General features: G+C 41.0%; 1 protein-coding gene across 2 annotated transcripts in view; it reads left to right on the forward strand.

Moving 5' to 3' along the window:
• Positions 1-9,282: 9,282 nt before the first annotated feature.
• Positions 9,283-23,693, forward strand: part of MAP2K1 (mitogen-activated protein kinase kinase 1) — a 63,700-nt gene continuing 49,289 nt past the window's right edge. The window contains exons 1-2 of one of the 2 annotated variants that reach the window (XM_050967592.1): positions 9,283-9,646; positions 21,520-21,546. In XM_050967592.1, the coding sequence (XP_050823549.1) occupies positions 9,567-9,646; positions 21,520-21,546 (107 nt within the window). In that variant the 5' untranslated portion in view covers positions 9,283-9,566. The remainder of the gene's footprint in view (positions 9,647-21,519; positions 21,547-23,693) is intronic. The other variant, XM_050967593.1, reaches the window with a different exon arrangement.

Here is a 23,693-nt window from a genome sequence, read left to right on the forward strand (position 1 = left end):
CTGACCTCCCGTCAAAGCTTGGCGCGCCTCTCGCCCTCAGTGATTAAATCTCGCGAGCGTTCAAAAACACCGCGCGCGATGCGGTCTCGCGCTCCACGGCCCCTTTGTGCTTAGTACTCTGTTGGCGCCAAAAATCTCAACCCAACGACTTCGTGTGCTTGGTGTGAGGGACTTGGCGCGTGGTGAAGCACCAGGGCTTCTCCCTCAGCTCTGCTCGGTCTCTCCCTCCCTCCAGCAACAATTCGCCTTTTTAATTACGCTTCACCTTAGTATTGTGGTGCTCTTGGAGACCCCTTATAGTCCGAGTCAGTAATTAATTAATTGCTAATTGATTGGTTAATTCAGTAATTAAGGCTGATGGAACCAAATGAAGTAGGCTTGCGAGCCGGCACATTAATCATTAATTATTTGATGGCTCTAAGGTGACCAGATGTCCTGATTTCATAGGGACAGTCCTGATTTTTGGGTCTTTTTCTTATATAGCTTTCTATTACCCCCCACCCCTTTCCCAGTTTTTCACATTTGCTACCTGGTCACCCTAGATGGCTCCCCCCATAATGTTTGACAGGACCCTGTCGAGGGCATGCCTCCACTAGGAGCCACTGCCCTAGTGCAGCCAGGGGCATGGCTCACTTGCTGGGCTTAGGTCTCTGAAGTTCTGCTGTCTAAAACAAATGATCTTATGGAATTACCCGTCTGTGATGTTTGATGCCACATGGGGGGAGGAAGGGGAGGCTCATAAAGCAGAAGCTAAGTATGGCTCTGTTTTACAGGATTGCCAAACCCAAGCATTCAAAAATTAAAAGTCCAGCCTGCCAAAGATCATTAGCGTTGTTCCATAATACACTGTGGGCTCTTTTTATTTTCCTTCTGGGTTTGGAGCCTTTTGGTCAGTCTCAGGTCATGGTTTCATGCATTTTCCATAAGTTGAGGGCTAGGTATCCACCCCACCCCTAAAAACAAATTACCATATAATTACAGACTTTCAGGACTTGGGACTTTAAGGAATACATAAGTTACTGTGAGAGTTAACACTGCATCAACTATAATAAAATATAATTGAGATACACTTCAAAAAACAGGATTGAGACTTTATCATATAGTTTACCACAGGCTGCCTATGTTGCCAGAATCACAAATATAGTCACTTTTCAGTAGGTCTCAGAAATGTAAATTGCAAGTGAAAAAATCATTTTCCAATCTTTCATATTCCCATACAAATATGACATAAATCTTGACATAGTAAATTTACTTGTCATATTAAGAATAAAATACGTTATAGAAAGTGTATGGCAAGTGACATTGATTGTTTTTCCCGGGGAAATTAATAACTAGCCACATGATGATAAAAATAATACGTTAAAAAAACAAAAAACAAAAAACAGAACTTGCCTGTATTATTGAAAGGTCTTTTGCTTTTTAGCTGTAAATGAGTTATAGATGCTATTTGCTGCCTTCAATATTGAACGGTAGTATTTTGTCTGAAAAAGTGGAGAAAATTAGCAGTGTAGTTTCTATTTCTGAAATTTTCCTTTCCAGTTTTGTTCTCCAGAGCAAACATGACAAAAACAGCCAGGTTTAATGTATGGCATAAAAATGTAAAAAAAGAGGTTCACATTTAAATTATTTCCAAGTTTGTTATTCCAAATTCTACTCTGAATTAATTTAACAACATCAAATATTATACTTTCAAGTTCTTTTTTTTTTCCTGGTGAAGAATATTGATTTTGTCTATGCTTTTTTTTTTCTGAAATTGATCCTTTCACCACTAAATAGACTATATACCAGTCAGTCCTACATAAAGCTGTGCAGGTGCCTGAACAGTAAAATTCACAGTTTTATGTATGCAATCTAGTTTTAGAAATTGAGCTAATTTGGTGGTTCAAATTACAGTGTATAAACCACTATTGCGAACTTTGATGGAGGAGAGGAGAAATATATCCTTAAAAGGGCCATATACTCACACTGGATGGCATGTGTGGTGAAGATTATAGTAACCTATTTTTAAAAGTTCTGTAAAGGATCACTGCAAGACTTCCCTCCGTGTACCTCAGTTTCCCCCATGTATAAAATGGGGTGATACTGAAATCCATTGCAAAGTGCTTTGATATCTATAAATGAAAAGCACTATAGAAGAGCTATTTAATTATTTATTATTTGAATCTTTAATTATCCAAACCCATTAACTATCCCCATTATATTTGTGTAATCGAGGTTGTATTGTATAGTCAAAGGAGAAGGAGTGAAGTGCAAACACATATACATTATACAGTATAATAACAAATGCACCAAGAGTTAAGGTTGTGGGAGGAAGAAATAATTTGCAAAGTGCTAGCAAAACACACACATCTGATGCTCCAATGCATAGTATAAACATTACTGTCCTGCAGACTCACAGGTCAACAGCAACAGAGTCCTGATGACTACTGATCATCTTTGCACAATTGAGAAGTTGAGTGGTTTATTTCACAAAGCGTTCAGCCTTTGTTCTATATAAGTCCCTGTGCATGCATGGGGTGGGTAGAGATGATACCCATTGGCAATGCTTTCAAATACTCAGGTCTTATCTCTACTAGGAAAACAAAGATTTTTTTTACCACATTAGTTAACTTGGTAAAATCCCAATGTAGGCAAAGCAGTTGTTTTCATATATACTAGCTAGTAGATGTCTACATCTAAAATTTTGCAGCGCTGGTTGTTACAGCTGTATTAGTACAGCTGTATAGGGCCAGCGCTGCAGAGTGGCCACACTTACAGCAACCAGCGCTGCAAGTGGTGTTAGATGTGGCCACACTGCAGCGCTGTTGGGCGGCTTCAAGGGAGGTTCGGGGAACGCGAGAACAAACCGCGGCGAAGCTGGTCTCCTTTCCCGGTTTGCTCTCTCGTTCCCCGAACCCCGAGCAAGCAGGTCTCCTTCCCTGCGGTTTGCAGGGTGGTTCGGGGAACGCGAGAGCAAACCGCGGCGAAGCTGGTCTCCTTTCCCGGTTTGCTCTCGCGTTCCCGAACCACCCTGCAAACCGCAGGGAAGGAGACCTGCTTGCTCGGGGTTCGGGGAACGCGAGAGCAAACCGGGAAAGGAGACCAGCTTCGCCGCGGTTTGCTCTCGCGTTCCCGGAACCACCCAGCAAACCGTGGGGAAGGAGACCTGCTTGCTCGGGGTTCGGGGAACGCGAGAGCAAACCGGGAAAGGAGACCAGCTTCGCCGCGGTTTGCTCTCGCGTTCCCCGAACCCCCGAGCAAGCAGGTCTTCTTCCCTGCGGTTTGCAGGGTGGTTCGGAGAACGCGAGAGCAAACCGCGGCGAAGCTGGTCTCCTTTCCCGGTTTGCTCTCGCGTTCCCGAACCACCCAGCAAACCGCGGGGAAGGAGACCTGCTTGCTCGGGGGTTCGGGGAACGCGAGAGCAAACCGGGGAAGGAGACCAGCTTCGCCGCGGTTTGCTCTCGCGTTCCCCGAACCCCCCTGCAAACCTCAGGGAAGGAGACCTGCTTGCTCGGGGTTCGGGGAACGCGAGAGCAAACCGGGGAAGGAGACCAGCTTGATTACCAGAGGCTTCCTCAGGTATGCTGGGATACCTGCTTATTCCACGGAGGTCAAGAAAAGCGCTGGTAAGTGTCTATATTTGATTACCAGCGCTGGATCCTCTACACCCGAGACAAAACGGGAGTACGGCCAGCGCTGCAAACAGGGAGTTGCAGCGCTGGTGGTGCCCTGCAGATGTGTACACCTCCTAAGTTGCAGCGCTGTAACTCCCTCACCAGCGCTGCAACTTTCTGATGTAGACAAGCCCAGCTGCCAGATTCCTTGGTAGACCTGCTCAGGCATGTAAAACTATAAACTGCCATTTCCACACTAGGATTATTCCAAGCATTAGTTACCACATTAGCTAAGCTTACACATGGTTAAAAACTACCTTTTTACATAGTGTGGAAAACGCCCTCAGGTTTCTGAGCAGATTTGATGGCATAGTCTGGTACAACTTGGTGCATATTTTAATATCTTACTAACCTTTTTCCACAGAAATCATAATATGGCCCTTTGTTTACCTTGGTTATTAAAACAGGTAGCAGGGACACCTGCCAGCTCACTCTATTTTGGAGGCACAGTCCTTACTTTCATTAATGTCCATTTTCTATACATGTCCTATTTATACATTTTTTTAAATATTGGCAAACACGCCCATTTGTGCTTTGGCTTTTTTAAGAGTTCTCATATACTTCTATCATAAACATTTTCTTCAAACTCAATCATTTTTCCTACATGTTAAAGGTTTATTTTTAAAAAAACAGACACATATATGAAAAACATTAAAAAATTATATAATTTTAGTTTATGTTTTAAGAAAAAATGCATTTTAAAATCTGTTGGAGTTTTTTCAGAAACGGTTAGCAGATTTGGGGCCAATTCCGATCTCAGTTACACTGATGGAAATTGATTAATTTTAGTCTAACTGGTCTGAGAGTCACTTTGTGGTGCCAGATTCTGCTCTCAACACTGCTGTAAAACTGGAGCAACTCTTCTGAAGATAGATTAGTGTAATTCAGAGTGGAATCTAGTCTATTGTATGTCTAACAGAATTTAAAGTTTCAGTGACTTTTAGCATTAGGCCTAACAGACTGGTTTAGCTAAATATTTTTGCTAATTACTTGACTATTGACATCTTGGTAAATTAGAGAACAATTCTTCAAACTTTTACTCCCATGAGCATTTTTATGCTAGAAATTTGGGATTATGTATCCGAGTGAAGATTTACAAGTCTGGACCCTCATTTATTGCATTTTTTAATGTAATTAACAAGTAAAAGTTAATAAATTGGTCTTGTTCCTGTAATCAGATCAATGCAGAGTCCTATTGCCTTAAATGAGACTCTGTGAAAAAATAATGGCCAGCCTATGCAGATCAGGTTGCAGAATCTGGGCCATTGTTTTTAATAACTTGATATCTACATGCCATAAAATTATTTTATTTGTATATTCAGTCAATTCAGAATATATTTATTTTCTCATTTTAATGCAAAGTGGCATATTATAGACCTTAAAAGATATAGGCTTAATAAAACACATTTTCCTATTGCTTTACAATATTTCAGATTTGTGTTTGCAGTACAAGTATAGATTTTACCACAGGAGGGAGCTGTCTCTTACTCAGATATTATCAGTTACTTGGGCCTGGGGAGAAGCTATATGTTTGATGATCAGACCTGTGAAAATGATAAGATAATTTTACCTTTTGTAGTTTAAAAAGGGTAGGTAGCTAGAAGTGATATAATAAATTATTTTGTTATACAAAAACAAACAACACTGAAGGGAGAAAGTAATTCAAACACTAGGAGAAATTCTGTACCTGACAGGAAAAAATATTTCCTCTTTGCACAATTAATTTTGTTTAAATAACCTTAATAAGCCAGGTGATTCTAGAGAAGACAGAAAAGAACTCCAGTGGAGAAAAAAGCAGCAGACTTTTAAAATTGCATTGGCAAATTTGTGGGACCATAATTAGGGCAGGCAGTCACTACAATTGCATGTGCAATAGCAGTATTTGTGTATGCAATCAAGTTAGATATCTAAGTATTCTGAAATTATCATAATGGACATCAGTGGTTAATTGCGCATGTAATGTGCACAGTTAAAAAGATCTGGCTAATTTTAAAGTAATTTTTGGTGCTTGGTGAACAAATAATTTTTGATATTCATTGCATAATGAAGATTAAGTAAAAGATTTAAACAAAATAAGACTGTGTTAAAGCAATACATTTTCATAAGCAAATTTAAAGTGGAATAAATGGGTGCTGTAGAGAGAAGCTCTGGAGGATAAGAAAAAGGGTTTGGAAAATAAAATGATAGCTCATGTATTATCAGAAGAAAAAGACACCCTGAAATGGAGGCGCTTCTAGAAACTAAGAGCTGTTTTCTGGTTATATGAAAAAATAAGTTTCATAACAAAAGAAAAGCTAACAGCCACAGTGAGAAATGGCTACATCAATTTCTTGTGACAGATAAATCCACTTCTATTCTAGAAAGAATTCTGTCAAGTGGGTTATCAATGGTAAGCATATCCCATTCATGTTGAGGAAATCTTTCTAGGCCATGGCTACACTGGCACTTTACAGCGCTGCAACTTTCTCGCTCAGGGGTGTGAAAAAACCACACCTCTGAGTGCTGCAAGATACAGCGTCGTAAAGCGCCAGTGTAAACAGTGCCGCTGTGCTGGGAGCGCGGCTCCCAGCGTTGCAAGCTAAACCCTATGAGGAGGTGGAGTACGTACAACACTGGGAGAGCTCTCTCCCAGCGCTGGCGCTGCGACTACACTCACACTTCAAAGCACTGCCGCAGCAGCGCTCCCAAAGCCCATTGTTGGCAAAGAAAAGACTCCCACAGACAAGTGGGACTAAATGGCAGAATAAATGACCACACTGGGGTACTGCCATTCACTACAAAATTAGAGAGTTGGGGAAAAAATTGAAAGTGTTAAGTGTAATTTAAACAATATTTGTGGTGGTGACAGCTCATGCTTGTTTCTTCACAGCAGGGAAAGGTTACAAGTTTTCTATTCTTCAGCACTGCTCTTGCAGCCTGGTTGTGCTTTACTTTCTGCATTTATCTAAGTGCAGGCGATGGGGAGTGCATGTGTGGAAATCAGTTCTACAACTTTTAATTCATTTCACTTTCAATGTCCTAGTGCTCCAATGTTTGGGTTTCAAACACTGCACAGGAATCTTTGTTTAAGAACTATTTCCAGTCAGATATATAGCCTTTTAGAAAGATTTTGGAACCTTTTTTAGTCTATGGTTTTATAACTTAGGTTTGTTTTTGTTTTAAATAAGTTATAGATGCTGGAACTAGGGGTACTGAGGGTGCAGCACCCCCTGGCTTCAAGTGGTTTCCATCATATACAGGAACAGCACAATGTCTGCATGATATCTAGATTATTCTTGGCCATAATATTTTTTGAGATCTTTCTAATTCATCATGAAATAAATGTTCAGATTATGTGTTGTAACTTGGTCTTTCACCACTAACATAAAGGAGCTGAATTACAGAGGTTAAGATGAACATTTTAAAGTTTGTCAAGGGGGAAAGTAGCATTAGAGAGAAAGTATGTGCATTAATTAACAGATGGGAGGGTGGGTGAAATTAATGATGGCTCAAAAGTAGATGAGGCATCAAACTTTAAAAAAAAATCTCTTAAAAAGTTACTATATAATTAAATGATGGATGTTAGCAGCATGGATCTGTAATACATTTTGGCAGCCAAATCTTACAAATTGTTCAGATTGGCTTGGGTTTATGTGCACTGAAGGGTTACAAATAGTTATGATAAACACAAAGGATTAAGTTGGAAGGATCTGAGAAAGTAATTGAATTCACGGATGGTGCTCAAGTTTCTGAGACTCTGCCACCTTCAGAAAATAGTAAAGAATAAGTAAACAGGAGCTAAGTTTACTTACCAGCTGGATGTGAAGGACATACAGCACAGCAGACATATATCTGTAAAATGGCTGCATAAGGGCAGCAGTTGCTTGTATCTGCACAAAGACCAGGAGTGCCTCAAAAGCTGTTCTGGGAAAAAGGCCCTAGGAAAGTGCCACCCTGAAGAAATTTGGTAAGATCAAGGCATTCACAGAGGAATCAGCATTTGTGTGTAACAGCCTGAAGAGCCCTACCTGGTAACCTGACCCAAAGTCTATTGTAGGCAAAGGAAAGACTCCCACAGACAAGTGGGACTAAATGGCCACACTGGGGTATTGCCATTCCCCAAAATATTGCAGAATTGGAAAAAAAAGGGAAAGCTTTAAGTGTGATTTAAGCAATATTTGTGGTGTGACACCTCATGTTGGTTTCTTGAAAGCAGGGAAAGATCGCAGGTGGTCATTCTTCAGCATTGCTTTTGCAGCCTGAAACTTGGTCTGGCTGTGGGGATCATTATCCCCTGAATGCGTGTGGGGCAGCAGCTCCCCTGCCTGAGCAGCCTTGTGTCTACCGATGTCACAAGGGGCTTGCGCCTGCCTTTGTAACATGTCAACCCGTGAAGGTAAGGGGCAGTTGAGTCTAGGCAGATCATGATGAAATTTGCAGCAGGCATCCTCTGACCAAGCACAGAGGTTCCTTCCCCTGACCACTCCCTGAGCATGTTTGTTCAATGAAAAGAATGAGTTTGAAAAAAGTGCTACAGAAGATCCCAGCCCTGCTATTGGCTCTGCCAAATACACCTCTGCATTCTTATTGGCTGAGCAAAGAATAGCCAGCCCAGGGAGGGGAGGTGGGTGGGCACAAAGCCCGCCCATGTCTAAAGGCCCCTCCCCTAGCCTTGCAGGAGGGAGCACTGGACCTGAGTATGGGGGACAACTAATGAATAGTAGGGTTAGGAGTGAAAGTCACATGTTAAGAACTAGGGATCCAGAGGGGGAGACTGAGCAGAGAACCCCAGACAAGGGCGGGGGGGGGGAAAGAGATTTTGAAGCAGCTTGGCTCTGGCTGGGGGTGAGGTGGGGTGGGACACTCAGCCAAGCTTCCCCTGCTGGCTGGAGTGGGGAGGGGGACGAGAAGTAAGCGAGGCCAGCAACGTGACTGCCGTCGCCTGTGTGTTTTGCTTTTGCAGTTCATGCCAATCAAGAGATGGAACCAGTATGTCGGGAGGTCGGAGTCTAACCTGGCTCCTGATTTCATGACAGCCCCAGGAGCCAAGCAGGAGTTTGCATTGGCTGGGCCTTTTGTTCTGCGCCAGGAGTGTTGCTTGCTGCTCTCACTCCCGGTTGGGGAAGGAAGGAGGCAGAGGAGCAAGCAGCTTCTCCCAACGAAACTCGGGGCGGGGGCTGTAGCTCCTTCCACCCTCCGCAAATGGCGCCGGAGGCTAACAGACTGGGGTGTGGGTGAAGATAACTGAGTGACTCCAATCCCTTAGTTCCTGCAGACTAGGGGCTCTGTCCGAGAGGGTCCAGTGCACGGGAAACGGGTGAGAAGCGGCGCTGCACTGGATGCACTAGTGAGAAGGAAGGGAGAGAAACCCTGAGCTCTGTGGCCTGGCCGTACCGGCCGCGATCCGGAGCAGAGGGGCGCCCTGGAGCCCCAGGCCAGCATTTTTCCGGTTCCCAAAGGAAAGCGTGCCTTGCTCTCCACAGCTACGCAGGCGCCAGGCTCGCACCCCTTCCCCCGGGCACTTGGAGGGGAACTAAGGGCAAAGGCCAGGGTAAGGGCAGGGGCTTCCATTCAGCTTCACTTCCCCGTGCCCATGTGCAGCGGCGCCACGCTTGCGCACTGGGGGCGCCCGAGGAGTTCGCACATGCGCAGTAGCGGAAAGGGACACATTTTGAGAGCGGGCAGTGGTTGCTACCGCGGTGCGGCTCGGGGAACTCCTCGCTGCTCACTCGGGGAGTGGCCCGTGGCGCTGGTGGACCAGGAGCAGCTAGGAGCGTCCCTTAACTCTGCTTAGCTGGGGAGAGCCCGCTGGCTGGTAGGAGCGGGAACTGCCGGAGGAGCCCCAAACTCTGCCTAGCGGGAGGGAGCCCCCTGGAGCTGGCCGGAGCAGGAAGGGGATTTTCGGAAGTTTAAGCTCCATTATTCCTATTTAAAATGCCTAGAAAGAAGCCTGTGCCCATTCAGCTGAACCCGACTCCAGATAGCTCCACCATCAACGGGACCAGCACTGCAGAGTGAGTACCGCCTCTCGGGGGTTTGGGTGTTACTTCTGTCTTGGAGTGGAGAGGGAGGATAGGGGTGGTGAAGTTAAAACACACTGTTTGCTCTACTGCTATGTCTATGGGGACTGTGCTCCTAAATCTCCGAGTGTGGGGATAATGGGAAACGTTATTCCTGCACACTCTTTAGGACTCCAGCAATGCAAAGTGAGCAGATGTTATTTTACAGGAACTCCTCAATCTCGGTTAAAAAAACTGCACACAGCAAGTGTTAAAGGGTACTGTCAACATGATTTAAAAAAACAAACACCTACCGTTTAAAAAAAAACACCAAAACCACAGGTTCTGTTAGAGCAGCCTTTTATCATGGCCTAATTTAAAAAAAAAATCAATTTTTTTTCTCCTTTGCTGATATATGTCTTTTCAGAAAGGACAGTGTATCAGGCGACACAATTTTGTCAGAGATGCATTAAGTAAAACAAGGTGAAAAAAATTGAGAAAATATTTTATAATTTAAGTTACAAGTTTGTAATTCTAGTAGATACAAAATTTTCAGATGGAAATGGAAATATGATTTTCAAGTTAATGGTATTGTTTTAATGTATATACTGTAGAATAAGTACTTAACAAATGTCAAGTAAATTTTTCTTTTCTAATAGGAAAATTTTATATATGTAGGAAAAGTAAGTTGCACTGGAAATCGGAGTGTCATTTCCCCGCTTTTATTCTATGATAGACTGCAGTCCATTTTAGTAAATCTGTCTGTCGGTCACCTCAGCTGTCACATTTGGTTAAAAATAATACTATTGTGGAAAGTAGATACTACATCTGAGCTTTCCTGGGTATAATGAAAACATTGCAGGGGGAAAAAAAATCAGGAGGGAAATAGCTATACATGGTGGAAAGGAAGGTCTGACTAACTGATTTTGATTCTTCATTTAACAACAACAAAGATTGAAATCCTTCAACCATTACACTTTAATTATGGGTTACCTGTGAATTTATGGGTAAGGAAACATGTTTGCTTGAGAAGCCTGTATTTAAACAATCTGTTGTGTTTAAAAAAAAAAAAAAAAAAAAAAAAAAAATTACAAAAAGTTTGCTAAAGACAACAGGTTTGCACTCATCACTTCATTCTTAACCTCAGGTTATGAGAGAGATAAATGGAGGTTTGAAATTCCCTGGAATCACAGGTTGCTGTCCCAGAAAGGTCAGTTCAGCCCCTCTGCTTTCTTAGGCAGATAAAATGAAGTTTGTGGGTGGGTTTTTCAGAGGACACCTGAAATGGAGGTCCTGTTAGTCATGTGGGGCTGACACCCACAATTGGTGACAGGTTTTCAAATGAGCTCAGCTTCCATGGTTACCCATATAATACTCCGATTTTCAAAACTACGTAGCAGCCAGTAGCTCCCATTGTGACATTTATAACCAGATTTTCAGAAGCATTTAGTATGCATTGTGCTGATCTTTAAAAAAAAAAAAATCTAACTAACTACTTTGGTGACTAAATGGGAGCTGACTTCTTCTGAAAATCTGTCTTGGACAGTAGGTGCAGAGCTCTTCTGAGAATTCTGGCCTAAGTGTCACATGGGGTTCGCCCTGGATTGCTTGGTTAGGATTAATACAATGATATTTATGTAACATTTCCTGTTGAAGGACCTTCATGGTGGTTTAAAAATTATAATTTGTTGTAACATTACACATCTATGAGAGGTGGATATCGTTATCCCCATTTTACAGAGGAGAAGCTGAGGCACAGGTAAATGGTTTTTTTTCTTTATTTTGATACCTAAAATTAAAAAGCACCTATTAACTGCATCTCACCAGTATTCCTACTTTCAAGAGATGTTACTCCTTTTTAGTTGCAAATTTCCATATAACATTGTATTCAGATTTGGAGTCCCCTCACTTCTCTTGTTGCAAGTTATTTACATCAGAGAAAAAGAGTTATGAAACTAAGGTTATACAGATAATGTTGTTTACACTAAAGATCTGGATCTCACTGCATTTTCAGTTTCTTGTAGTAATAATTGTGTGTCTCCCCCCCCATTTTGGATCTCTGTTATATGTTGCATCTCATATTTAAGCCTTGGGAGGTTAAGAGGTATACTAGGTGCTTTTGATGGCACAATTAATATAAAGAGCAAATCCAGCAACCTGCCCATACTTACACAGAAAGAATTAACCAATCAAAAATACTCAATTCTCCCAACAAATACTAACCCTTATTGTGGTACTTTCTGTGTGACTTTTGATGCATGAGGCAGAGCTGGGAATGAATCCCAAATCTTACTCCATTTCTGTGACTTATGAGACCATATTATACTTCCTTTTGCTTTCTACCCCTTCCTTTCCAAGTTCTTCCATGTCATGATTGGTTAATGCCTGCTTTCTACTGCAGCAGAGTTGCCTGAATTTCAGTAGTGCTGTATGCATATCACTAGTAACGTTTTGGGGATTCTATGGGAAGAGAAGTGTTATGTATTTGTAAGATTATTACCTTTTTTGACAGTTAATTTGCTAGTTTTATGCAGTCCCGGACTATTCAGTTGCTGGTCATTTGAGCCCCTAGTAGTTACTCCTTTGCTGGCCTTGTACACATACTTGCCAGTCTAGTGCCATTGTCCTGGTTGTTCCTGGATTCTCTTTCTCTCACTTGTTCTGTTGTATAGTGAAGTTTTTAAAATCTATATACTGCAGAGCCTGATTATCATTTACACTAATGCCCCTTTACAATACTAGTGGTATAAAAGTGGCTTTAGTGTAGTGGACATTAAGGGTATGTACACTGAACATTTAGCCCCTGAATTCCTGGGGCTGTTGCCTACAACCAGTGCTTCATTCCCCATTATGTGGATTGTTTGTTTTAATCATTCACCCAGACTATTTCAGATTCATCTGGGGCTCCCCAATGCACTTGTCAGCCCACCAAATACTATGAAAACTTGGTGCAGGTCCTCTGCCAAATTGTTCACTTTTATTTTTAACACTACCCCGAAGAACAGTCTCATAGGAGGGAGGATTGCACCATTGCTGTACTCTTTGCATCCACTGCTACCCGAGGGAGTAGCTACACCACAGTGGAACTTAGTGCAATACTGACCTGATTCATGTTAGTTTTATTGTAATGCTGCTGCAAGTGGGGAGCAGAGATTAAATAGAGGGCAACAAGCAAACAGAAAATAAGTAAACTAACTAATTAGAGTATAAATAATTTTTCTTTCTCCTACTAAGCTATTTGTGATAATTCATTGGCTTGATAGCCAGAAGAAACAAGGAAACAATGTCAATTTTTCATTCCCCTAAAACTTCTGCATTCCCTTCCTCCATTTGAAACTTTGGAAGTGTTCCAGGTCCACGTGAGGTTCAATATGCCCATTCTTAATGCCAGGCTGGATCGAGCATCCTAGACAGAACCTATTCAGTGAAATAGAGAGAGTAGTTTTAGAGATAATACTTCTTTCTATTCTAATAAAGTTTCTTGTTTATTGTTAGAAGAAAGCGACTCCATGTGATTCCTAGGCTGTGTCTTCACTCCAAAAAACAAAGTGTTTTTTTTTTTTTTTTTTTTAATATTGAGATTAAATTCTAGTGGAGCCAAGGCACAGGTAGTTTTTACCTTGATGTAGCTAGTCAAGGTAAACCCCAGGTGAAGGAGCGTGGGGATGACCTCTGCTAGCAGAATTGAGCTAAAAACTACAGTGCCTTGTCTCCACTAGGATTTCATATCGAGATGGGTATCTTGATGTAAAAACACTTTATTTTTCTAGTGAAGACGAAGCCTTCACATGATAGTCCCGTGATGGAAAATATGAAATGAAAGCACAGTATTGTCTTAGAACTCCCAGCTCATGACGTCTCCTGAGCACTTCTGTCCTCTTAATTTTGCACTGCATTAATGACTCATCTGAAACACAACAGCAGAAGTCCCAGCACAACTAGCAGCAGCAGCACACTATGGGTAAATCTACACTTAGAGCTAGAGGTGTGATTGCCAGCTTGAGGAGACATACTTGAGCTAGTGTACTAAAATAACATACTTGGGACAGTGCAAGTGATGGAACAGGCTAGCAGGCCTGAGTACATACGTAGGGTCTCTGGGTGTGCATGCTCAGGGCAACTAACCCATCCTACCGCTCACGCTGCCCTAGCTACATTTTATGTCAGGGGTCGGCAACCTTTGGCTCACGGCTCGCCAGGGTAAGCACCCTGGCGGGCCAGGCCAGTTTGTTTACCGTCCACATCTGCAGGTTCAGCCGATTGCAGCTCCCACTGGCTGCGGTTTGCTACTCCAGGCCAATGAGGGTGGCGGGAAGCCGCAGCCAGCATATCCTTCGGCCCGCGCCACTTCCCGCCTCCCCCATTGGCTTGGCGCAGTGAACCTCAGCCAGTGGGAGCCGCAATTGGCCAAACCTGCGGACGCGGCAGGTAAACAAACCGGCCTGGCCCGCCAGGATGCTTACCCTGGCAAGCTGCGTGCCAAAGATTGCTGACCCCTGTTTTATATTTCGCATGCTAGCTCAATGAGAGTTAGTGCAAGAATGTCTCCTGGAGCTGGGAATCACATCCCTAACCTCAAGTGTAGATGTACCCTAAGGGCTGACTTACAAACAAGTTTGCACCAATTCATCTAAACTGTTTTCCTAAACCCAATCTAGTTATTTTAGTGCAAGTCTGTTTGAATATTTACTTTGGAATAAAAGTGGCTAAAGATGATTTAGTTAAAATTGGTTACACCAAGAAGCAACACCTGTGCAGTGCATAGTGGCTATGAGGAGACTGGTGTAGTTACACCCTCCAAGATAATCTTTCGCTAATGTTTACTAGGTGTTTTGTTGGGGCTCATTGGAAACGATCAAATAAAAGAATCTGTATAATGTTGGATTATAATTAAAACTGATTAATTCAAGTAAACTCCATAGTTTGTCTAAATATTGTAACAGCCTCAGAAAATTGGGAAAACTTATCTGCAAGAATACCTATTCACAAAAGGATCTGTAAAGGAGAATCTGGATAAACTTGTCGGGTCTAAACTACATGTAAAGAGACTGGTTATGAATGCATATGGTATTAGTAAATCTTCTAAAACCATGTACGAGATTGTTGTAACATTGGTAGTAAGCACTGTCCTCTTTTTGCCATTTGAGACAAGTAGGTTAATTTCTCTTTCCCCAAGATGAGTTCTATTCCTTTCTGAAAACAGCCATTAATCATAGAAATATAGGGCTAGACAGGGCCTCAAGAGGTCACCTAGTCCATCCTCCACCATCTTGAGGCAGGACCAAGTAGCCATCCAGCAATGTCTGGCATTGCTGAAGTACTTACATTTTTAATTACAGAAGTAGCACTTGGGACCTCTCTAGATTACTGTGCTTGCTTGTCAGACATACCATCAAAATGCCTGCCTACTAATGGGGCAGTTCTAAAGTTTAATTTTTACCTTGATTAAGTCGATAATGGATACTCCCCTTTCTCTGACACTTTAATCTGGACTTGTGTGGAGTGCCTAAAACTGTGAGGCCTTCCTGATGAAACCATAAAAACAATGTAAAGTTTCAATTACAATTGTATTGACTCTCATTTGGTATCATTTTTGTGTATTGTATCATACAAAAGTTTTAATTGCATAAGAACAGCCATTCTGGGTCAGACCAATGGTCCCTCTAGCCCAGTATCCTGTCTTCCAAGTGTGGCCAATCCCAGGTGCTTCAGAGAGATGAACAGAACAGGGAATCATCAAGTGATCCATCCTCTGTCATCCACTCCCAGTTTCTGACAAACAGAAGCTAGGGACACCACCCCTGCCCATCCTGTCTAATAGCCATTGATGGACCTATCCTCCATGAACGTATCTAGTTCTTTTTTAACTCTGTTATAGTTTTGACCTTGACAACATCCCTTGGCAATGAGTGCCACAGGTTGGCTGTGCGTTGTGTGAAGAAGTGCTTTCTTTTGTTTAAACCTGCTGCCTATTAATTTCATTGGATGACCTCTGGTTCTTGTTTTATGGGAAGGAGTATATAACATTTCCTTATTCACTTTCTCCACACCAGTCATGATTTTATAGACCTCAATCATATCCCCCCTTAATATTATTTTTTCCAAGCTGAGAAGTCCCAGTCTTTTTAACCTCTCTTCATACAGAAGTTGTTCCATACCCTTAATCATTTTTGTTGGCCTTCTATTTACCTTTTCCAATTCTGATATCTTTTTTGAAATGGAGGACCAGATCTGCAGGCAGTATTCAAGATGTGGACATACCATGGATTTGAGTAGAGATATTATGATATTTTCTTTCTTATCTATCCCTTTCCTTGTGGTTCCTAGCATTCTGTTAGCTTTTTTGACTGCCACTGCAGATTGTGCAAATGTTTTCAGAGAACTATCCTCAATGATTCCAAGATCTCTTCCTTGAGTAGTAACAGCTAATTTAGACCCCATCGTTTTATATGTATAGTTGGGATTATGGTTTCCAATGTTCATTACTTTGCATTTATCAACGTTGAATTTCATTTGCCATTTTGTTGCCCAGTCACCCAGTTTTGTGTAATCCCTTTGTAACTCTTCATAGTCTGCTTTGGACTTAAAGGTAATTTGAATTGAAATCTCAAGTTAGATTCTTGTTTGTTGAAGGATTTGCAGAATATTTAATGTACAGAAGAATATACTGTATCGGTATCTGAAAGTATGCTGAGCTTCTCCAATTCAAATAAAAGAAATGATCTCTGCGCCAAGAGGATAATTCCAAGTCAATTTCACACATGATGCAACAAGGGGTAACAAGACAGTAGGGTGAGATATAAAAGAATGGAGAGGGGTGCCATCAATAAAATTGTTATTACTGAACAAGGCTAATGACTGTATGATGAAAAAATATTTTTGAATGAAATAAAAAAGGAATTAATAAGTAGATTTAATTCTTGGAGGCATTGTATAAGAAGTGGGTTTTGGGAGGGATTTAAGAGTCTACAAAGCCACTATCTTCTCCTGTCTCAGGAAAGGTGTTTCCTGCATAGAGAATGGTGTGGAAAAAAGGCCACAAGTGATTGCGGGCTGTTTCCTACTATGGGGAGAGAGACTGCAGCAGCATCAATGCAGCGGGGATCGATTTATAGTGGGTCTAGCCTGGTACTCTAGCTCTCCCGCAAGATTAAGGGAAGTTGAGCGGAGAGCATCTTCTGTTGACTCAGCGCATTGAAGATACTGGGGTAAGTTGACGTAGCTTGAGTTAGCACAGGGATAGGCAACTTATGGCACGTGTGCCAAAGGCGGCACACGAGCTGATTTTCAGTGGCACTCACACTGCCTGGGTCCTGGCCACCGGTCTGGAGGGCTCTGCATTTTAATTTAATTTTAAATGAAGCTTCTTAAACATTTTAAAAACCTTATTTACTTTACATACAACAATAGTTTAGTTACATATTATAGACTTATAGAAAGAGACCTTCTAAAAACATTAACATGTATGACTGGCACACGAAACCTTAAATTACAGTGAATAAATGGAGACTCGTCACACCACTTCTGAAAGGTTGCCGACCCCTGAGTTAGAATAATTTAGGTCAGCTTACCCCTGTAGTGAAGAGAAGCCCTGTGAAAGAAGTAGAGAAATAGGGTATAAAGGATGGCAGTATCATTGACAATGCAGAGTTGGGCAAAGGATGAGATACCGTATATACTCGATCATAAGCCGGTTCGTTTATAAGCCGACCCCCAAGGTGGATAAGTAAAAATGATTTTTTTTTTTTATGACCCATTCAAAAGCTGACCCTATAATTCAGGGGTCAGCAAACTTTGGCTCCCAGACCATCAGGATAAGCCACTGGCGGGCCCAGATGTTTTGTTTACCTTGAGTGTCTGCAGGCACAGAGGTAAATCTAAGTAAACAGTGTCCCGACTTGCCAGCTGCTTACCCTGAAGGGCCGGGACAGCAAATTGGGGGGGGGGAGGATTTTTTGGGGGGGAGAAGCTGAGAGTCAGGAGTAACCCCTGCGACCACCCCCACATAACCCCACCCCTAGACCGGGAACCGCACACTCTCCCCATCCTATCCCTTCCCACCTTTTCTGGGGAGGGCCAAGGAAGGCTGTCTCTGGCCTGGCTGGAGCTGCTCCGGCAGGCTGGGCAGTGCGGCCGCAGCCTGCTCCGGTAGGCCAGACCAGGCGGTACAGTTGCAGCATGTTCCAGAGGGCTGGGCTGTGCGGCATGGCCGCAGCGTGCTTCGGTGCCCTGGTGGTGCAGCCACAGCCTGCTTTGGAGGGCGGGGCTGAGCAGCACGGCTGCAGCCTGCCAGCCCTGGAGCTGCAGCTGCCTTGGAGGCTAGGGGGAGAGCAGCGTGGCCAGAAGCGGAGAGACCCACCTCTCCCTCTTTATACCTGTTCATAAACTGACTCCCTTTTTTACTAAAAAAAAATCAGCTTATGAACGAGTAGATACAGTAATCAAATAGTTTCTTTTAGTCTTTGTATAATGGATCCAGTCCTTAGTTATATTCAATGCACAATTAAGAGTAATTCCTGAGAAAATTTTGAGTAAAGAAATCTTTGCAGCATTGGGCATATTTTAGCTTCTCCTTGCAGCCTGTTCATTCTGTCAAATGGGATTAAAGAAGCCACTGAGTAGCTGGCACGATCCTCTGCTTACTGTTGCCTGTATTTGATGGCCGGAGAAGAGTTCAGGAAATTATCTCATGCAGCCTTGGCTTGGAATTGATTTCATAATACAATTTGCAAATGAATTATACAGTGACTCATTTCATATGTACCTCACAGGTTTCTCTTAGCCAAAACATCCTGGGCCAAAATCTTCATCAAGAAAATTTTGTGTTATGCCTAATGGAGATAAAAAGGCACCTTGACTCCAAGCAGCACTGCTGTTGTCTCCAAGTCTGTTTTATAACATTCTTTCATTTTTACTCCCGCCGCATTATGATGATTTTTCTTTTGCCATTGCAAAATGGACCTAAATGAAGAGTGTAACCGAGTTAGATAGATTGGTCTAGATCCTGGCAAATCTGGTCCTCTGAAGAATTGTTCTATGTGGGGGAATCATTAAGAAGTGTAGGGCTACCAGTCTTTTTTACCACCATGTCTTTAGGCTTCCTGCAAGTGGCTTTAGACAACATGATTTAAAAAGCAAACAAACCAAAACCCACAGTTTGTCTCAGTAATGCTCCCACTGTATAGTTTTGTTTTTTTTTAAAAGCTCAGGTTAGAAACAGTCCATACACAGAATTCCCACTGACTTCAATGGGAGCTCTGAGCTTGGAATACTCTACCAGATTAAACTCTAAAGCCTCTGAAAAATGGAATTTTATAATTGAAATAGCTGAATAGCTATTATAGCTATCTTTTATATATATACAATTGTAGATTTAAAAAAGCTTCTCTCTTAAGAGCTTATGTTAAAAGCCATCTCCTTGTTCATCCCCCGTTGGTAACAGGTTAACCAATCTTTCAAATATGTGTGGTACTTAGTAGACTGGGCATTAAGAGTTCAAGATAATTCCAAGCTAACTATGAATCTTTTGTTATTAAATAGATCCTTCAAATTCAAATTAAAACCCTACCCAGTTCAAATCTGCATGTGACTGATATTTTCCTTAATTGCATTGGAAATTTAGTTTTAATAACACTAAAGAAGGATAATATAACATTAATAATCTAATATCAAAATAATGAATATTCAGAATCTGCAACACTATCTTAGTTTTCTCCACTGTGACTGGGTATATGCATTTAAAAAAAAACCCTGATAAGTAAGTAAGTATTTCAAACTAATACAAAAATATGCACAAACACTAAACAAATTAAACAAAACTTACATCATTCATCGCTTCTGATAAAATAAAGTCTATCCATCTGGTAAGGATACAGAAGGATTTTCAGAGGCTTTAAACTGATGTTCCTGCTAGTAGCAAGTCTTATTATACACTTCTGCCTGCGTGACAGAAAAATATCAAAATATTGAAAAATGAATTACAGTAAAATCACTTAGACAATTTTGGCTTTGTTTAGTAAGTATAAATAAATTAAGCATCAACAAAACTGTTTTGTTTAGCGAAGTAAGCTACAGTATAATGAACTGGAGTGGGGAAAAAAAGCTTGTTAGATCACTTTTAAATTGTCTAGTTACCGTCTAAACATTTAAATAAATGTATATAATACCAAATTTGCAAACACTATTATTTGTAAGCTCAAAAACTTGTCTTTTTCGCCAACAGATGTTGGTCCAATAGAAGATATTCCCTCACCCAGCTTGTCTCTATTATCCTGGGACCAACAAGGCTACAGCTATTTCTGAGATACTTTACTGCATTGAGATTAATTGCTTTGTTCTTCTGGATATATACTGAAGTACTGTATAAACATGATTACTTTCATAGTGCATTTCTCTCTAAAAGGCTATTTCTCTTTACATGCAAAATCTGTGGCTTTATTTTAATAAGCAAGGAAAGAGGTAAATTTCTGTTTTAAACAGTTACTTTTAATTCTATTGCTGTATATTGAGTCCAGCATCACAACAGGGATATTATAACAGAGCACCTATAGTTCCATACTGCTACAATCTACTATATCAAAGACCTTTTAAAATATTTTAATTACTTAAACTTTGTATTAATTTGTATAAATACTTAAAAAACCCTAAACAAATAAAAGTTCTACTAGAAATGTAATTGATTCAGTATCATGGGAATAATGGCACAGGTTTCCCACAAGTTAAAATATTGTCCGATTAAGCAGTAAAGTAACAAGAATGCTTTTTAGTTTTATTTATTCATTTGTTTTAACAAAACTCAAGTCTTAAAAATATTATGCTTGCTGATCAAAGGACAAATATTCTGAACTCATTCTAGTCCTCCACAAACGCAGCATACATGTGAAGTGCTGTAACATCTTGAGCTTGGAAATGGTTAAAATCTTAGCAGTGTTAAATAGAGATTTTCCTTTTTTAAAGAAAAGTTTACTTCATAATGTACTTCATGCTACAGTTCTATAATCCAGGGTGACTTTGTGTTTTGTTTTTTAGAAATACCACAAAATATTTTTTTTTAATTTTGTCATATATATTAAAAGATCAGATTTGCTTTGTTGTAGACTGCCGAAGGATAAATGGACAAGTGTCTACCATTTCCCGTATAAAGAAAAAAGCTCAAAACCATCGACCAGACAAAATTGATAATCTTTGCTCTTTTTCACATCTCTACAGGCTCAAGTACCACAGAAAAATGTGTAGGCCTGATTCTCTACTGCTGTGCACGTGGTATAGTCATTCACACTTAGGCATAATAAGTCCATAACGCTTCCATTTCCATTTAGTAGCACTTAGAATTTTTGGGGCTCCAAGAACAATACTACCAAACTTGCTTGAACCCAGTTCTCTGCTGATGCATGCTTGCTGCATCTTTCATTTCTAGTTTTAGTTTTGCTGCTGCTGTTACTGGTAAACATCCATTTGGAAGACATGGGGAACCAGTGTATGCTTGAGTTCCACCCACCGCAGTTCAAGAAAGTGTCTTCCTGCCCAAGCAGGAGACAGGAAGCACAGCTGGCCAGAAGCAAAACAGTGTAACTGACTATATGTTAAGTTTATTTGTATACCTGTGATACACACACTGGGGGAAAAAAAAGTGGGAATTTCTATACATGGAAGAGAGAGAGATGTTGGTTATAACAGAGTGGGTACCAGATTTTTGGATATGAATGTCATTGTTCTTTTTAAGTCACTCTTTACTGTTGCTAGATGCAACCCTGGGGATTGCCTGGGATTTATAAGGTTTCCAGACTGTACTGCTGTCAGCCAAAAATTCCTCTCCTAGGAGGAGCAATAGCTGACAACTTCAGGTTCTAACTTGCAGAATTTTCATTTTGTTTCTCCCCCTCCCACAGGTTTTTCTTTGGAGGGAGCAGTCAGCTGTAAGTGTTTTCTAGATGCATATTGTTTTATCATTGGAATGTCATGACCAAATGATTTCTGTTGGGGTAAATGTTCAATAGTATTAGTTCAGACAAATATTGCTGCTGAGGAGACAGTACATTGGAAGGCACATGCCAGCCGTGCTGCCGGTTATTGCCCACAGGGAATGAACAACTGTTTTGGAGAAGGGAATAATTCACTGCTTAGTAACTCTTCTCAAACTTCTGCTAAGGCGGAACCCATTGTTACCCGCAGTCATCCATATAGTCATGCCTGAACAAGAAGAGAGTGGATTGCAACAGAACTTCATCTACTGTCAGCTTAATTTATGATCTTGTGCCTATATTTCATCAATTCTGAGACATTCCATCAAGAGAGAGTATGGTGTGATGTCAGTGACCAAATGATACATAGGAAACTAATGTGCAGGAAAGTAGATTATTTTAATTTACCATCTCTGTGGGACTTGGTAGCGGAGAAGCTACCATTCTGTCCACCAGATTCTCCATAAAGTAATATATTTTCTTTTTCCTTCTTATGGCACTTATTTTTTAAAAGACCTTACCAGCAACATTTTTTCCTGGATTTTTTTAAAGTCTGTTTTGTGCTTCGCTGAGGGGGGAGATGGGGTATTGTGAGTCAGCAGTTTTGATTATTGAATAAAGGCATTTGAGGATAGCTGGATTTGTCCTATAAAGTCACAGCAGAGCAGAGGTTCATTTGATTCAATGTCTGGGTGAGCAAGATGCATAGTTTGTCATAACTATTGACAGACTTGTGAACTTTATATCAAAGGGTTGATTTAATCCCAGCAAGCTTTTTGAGGGAGGTTTTTTTATTTTTTGTTTTAATTTTATTTCTCTCCTCCGCTCCTGCTCCATTAAGCTGGCTCCAGGTTGTGACAAAGTTCCTGGTGTGTGTGTGTGTGTGTGTGTGTGTGTGTTGCTTCCTTGTTTCCACATATCTAAGGAATGTGTATGAGATTGTGAGTCATGAACTTCTGACTTCTAATCCTGGCTCTGCCACAGACTTTGTGGCCTTAAGCAACTAATTTCATCCCCTTGTGTCTGCTGTGCTCATCTCTGCTATGAAAATAATATTTACCTACCTGTCAGGGGAGTTGTTAAAAATGTTTTACAAATCAATTAATCTTCACATGTAAAAGTGCTGTATCATTTACATATTATTTGTATTTCAAATATATAGTAACCCAATAGAAGGGCTTTTGTGTGTATTACTTGAAACTGGTAAAGCTGACCGCCCATCAATTGGTTACATCAGTGGTCCTCAACCTATTTACCATTATGGGCTGCTGCATATGCAGCTCTCTGTGTTATGTGAGCCGCGTCCACAGAGTATTTATACTATCCATATGGCCCTGAGAATGTCACATGGGCTGCAGCTGTGTGCTAATTGGGCCACAAGTGGCCCCCGGGCTGTGGGTTGAGAACCACTGGATTAAACAATTGTGTTTGCAGTAGCTGGGTGACGCAGCTTTACGATGTATAAATATATTCACTAAGACTGGGTAGAAGCCAGTGGGATACTTTTACATGAGGGATCTGAACATGGGTATCTGGAGAGGAAATGCAAATGCACTAAATCTAGTGATGTATGTATGAAGGCCCATTCTATTTTGAAATGAAAATATAGTTCTGCATCACAGAAATAGATTATTGAATACAAAACTGTTTAGGCTCTAAACAAAGGGAAAGAGAGGTCAGCTGTTCAGTGAAGGTTATTTAGTTGCTAAAGGATTGGACTGTTACCAGACTACAGAGGGCTTTATATGTTGTTAAGGATTAAACTAAATCTTTAGAAAATGGATAAAGTAGCTTGGAAAAAATCCCTTGTGTGTTTTTTTTTTTAAATTTTATTTTCTTTTATATAGTGTTTTCTTTTATGTGTATTGTTGGTAACTTGGAGACTGGGGAAAAAATCAATGATTTTTTTTAAAAATTGGAATTTACCTTGATTTACAGGTAGGCATTATTATTAATTTATTAATGACTAACATCATGTGAAGTGAAATTTTGCTTGTTTTTCAAGACATTTGAACCAGATTTAAAGCACCCTCAAACTTTAGGGAAATTCAGACCCAGATCTGGATCTCACCTCCATTATAAACTAAATGGTGGATTTTTCT

Source organism: Gopherus flavomarginatus, chromosome 9 (genome assembly GCF_025201925.1).
Source record: "Gopherus flavomarginatus isolate rGopFla2 chromosome 9, rGopFla2.mat.asm, whole genome shotgun sequence".
Lineage (NCBI taxonomy): Eukaryota > Metazoa > Chordata > Testudines > Testudinidae > Gopherus > Gopherus flavomarginatus.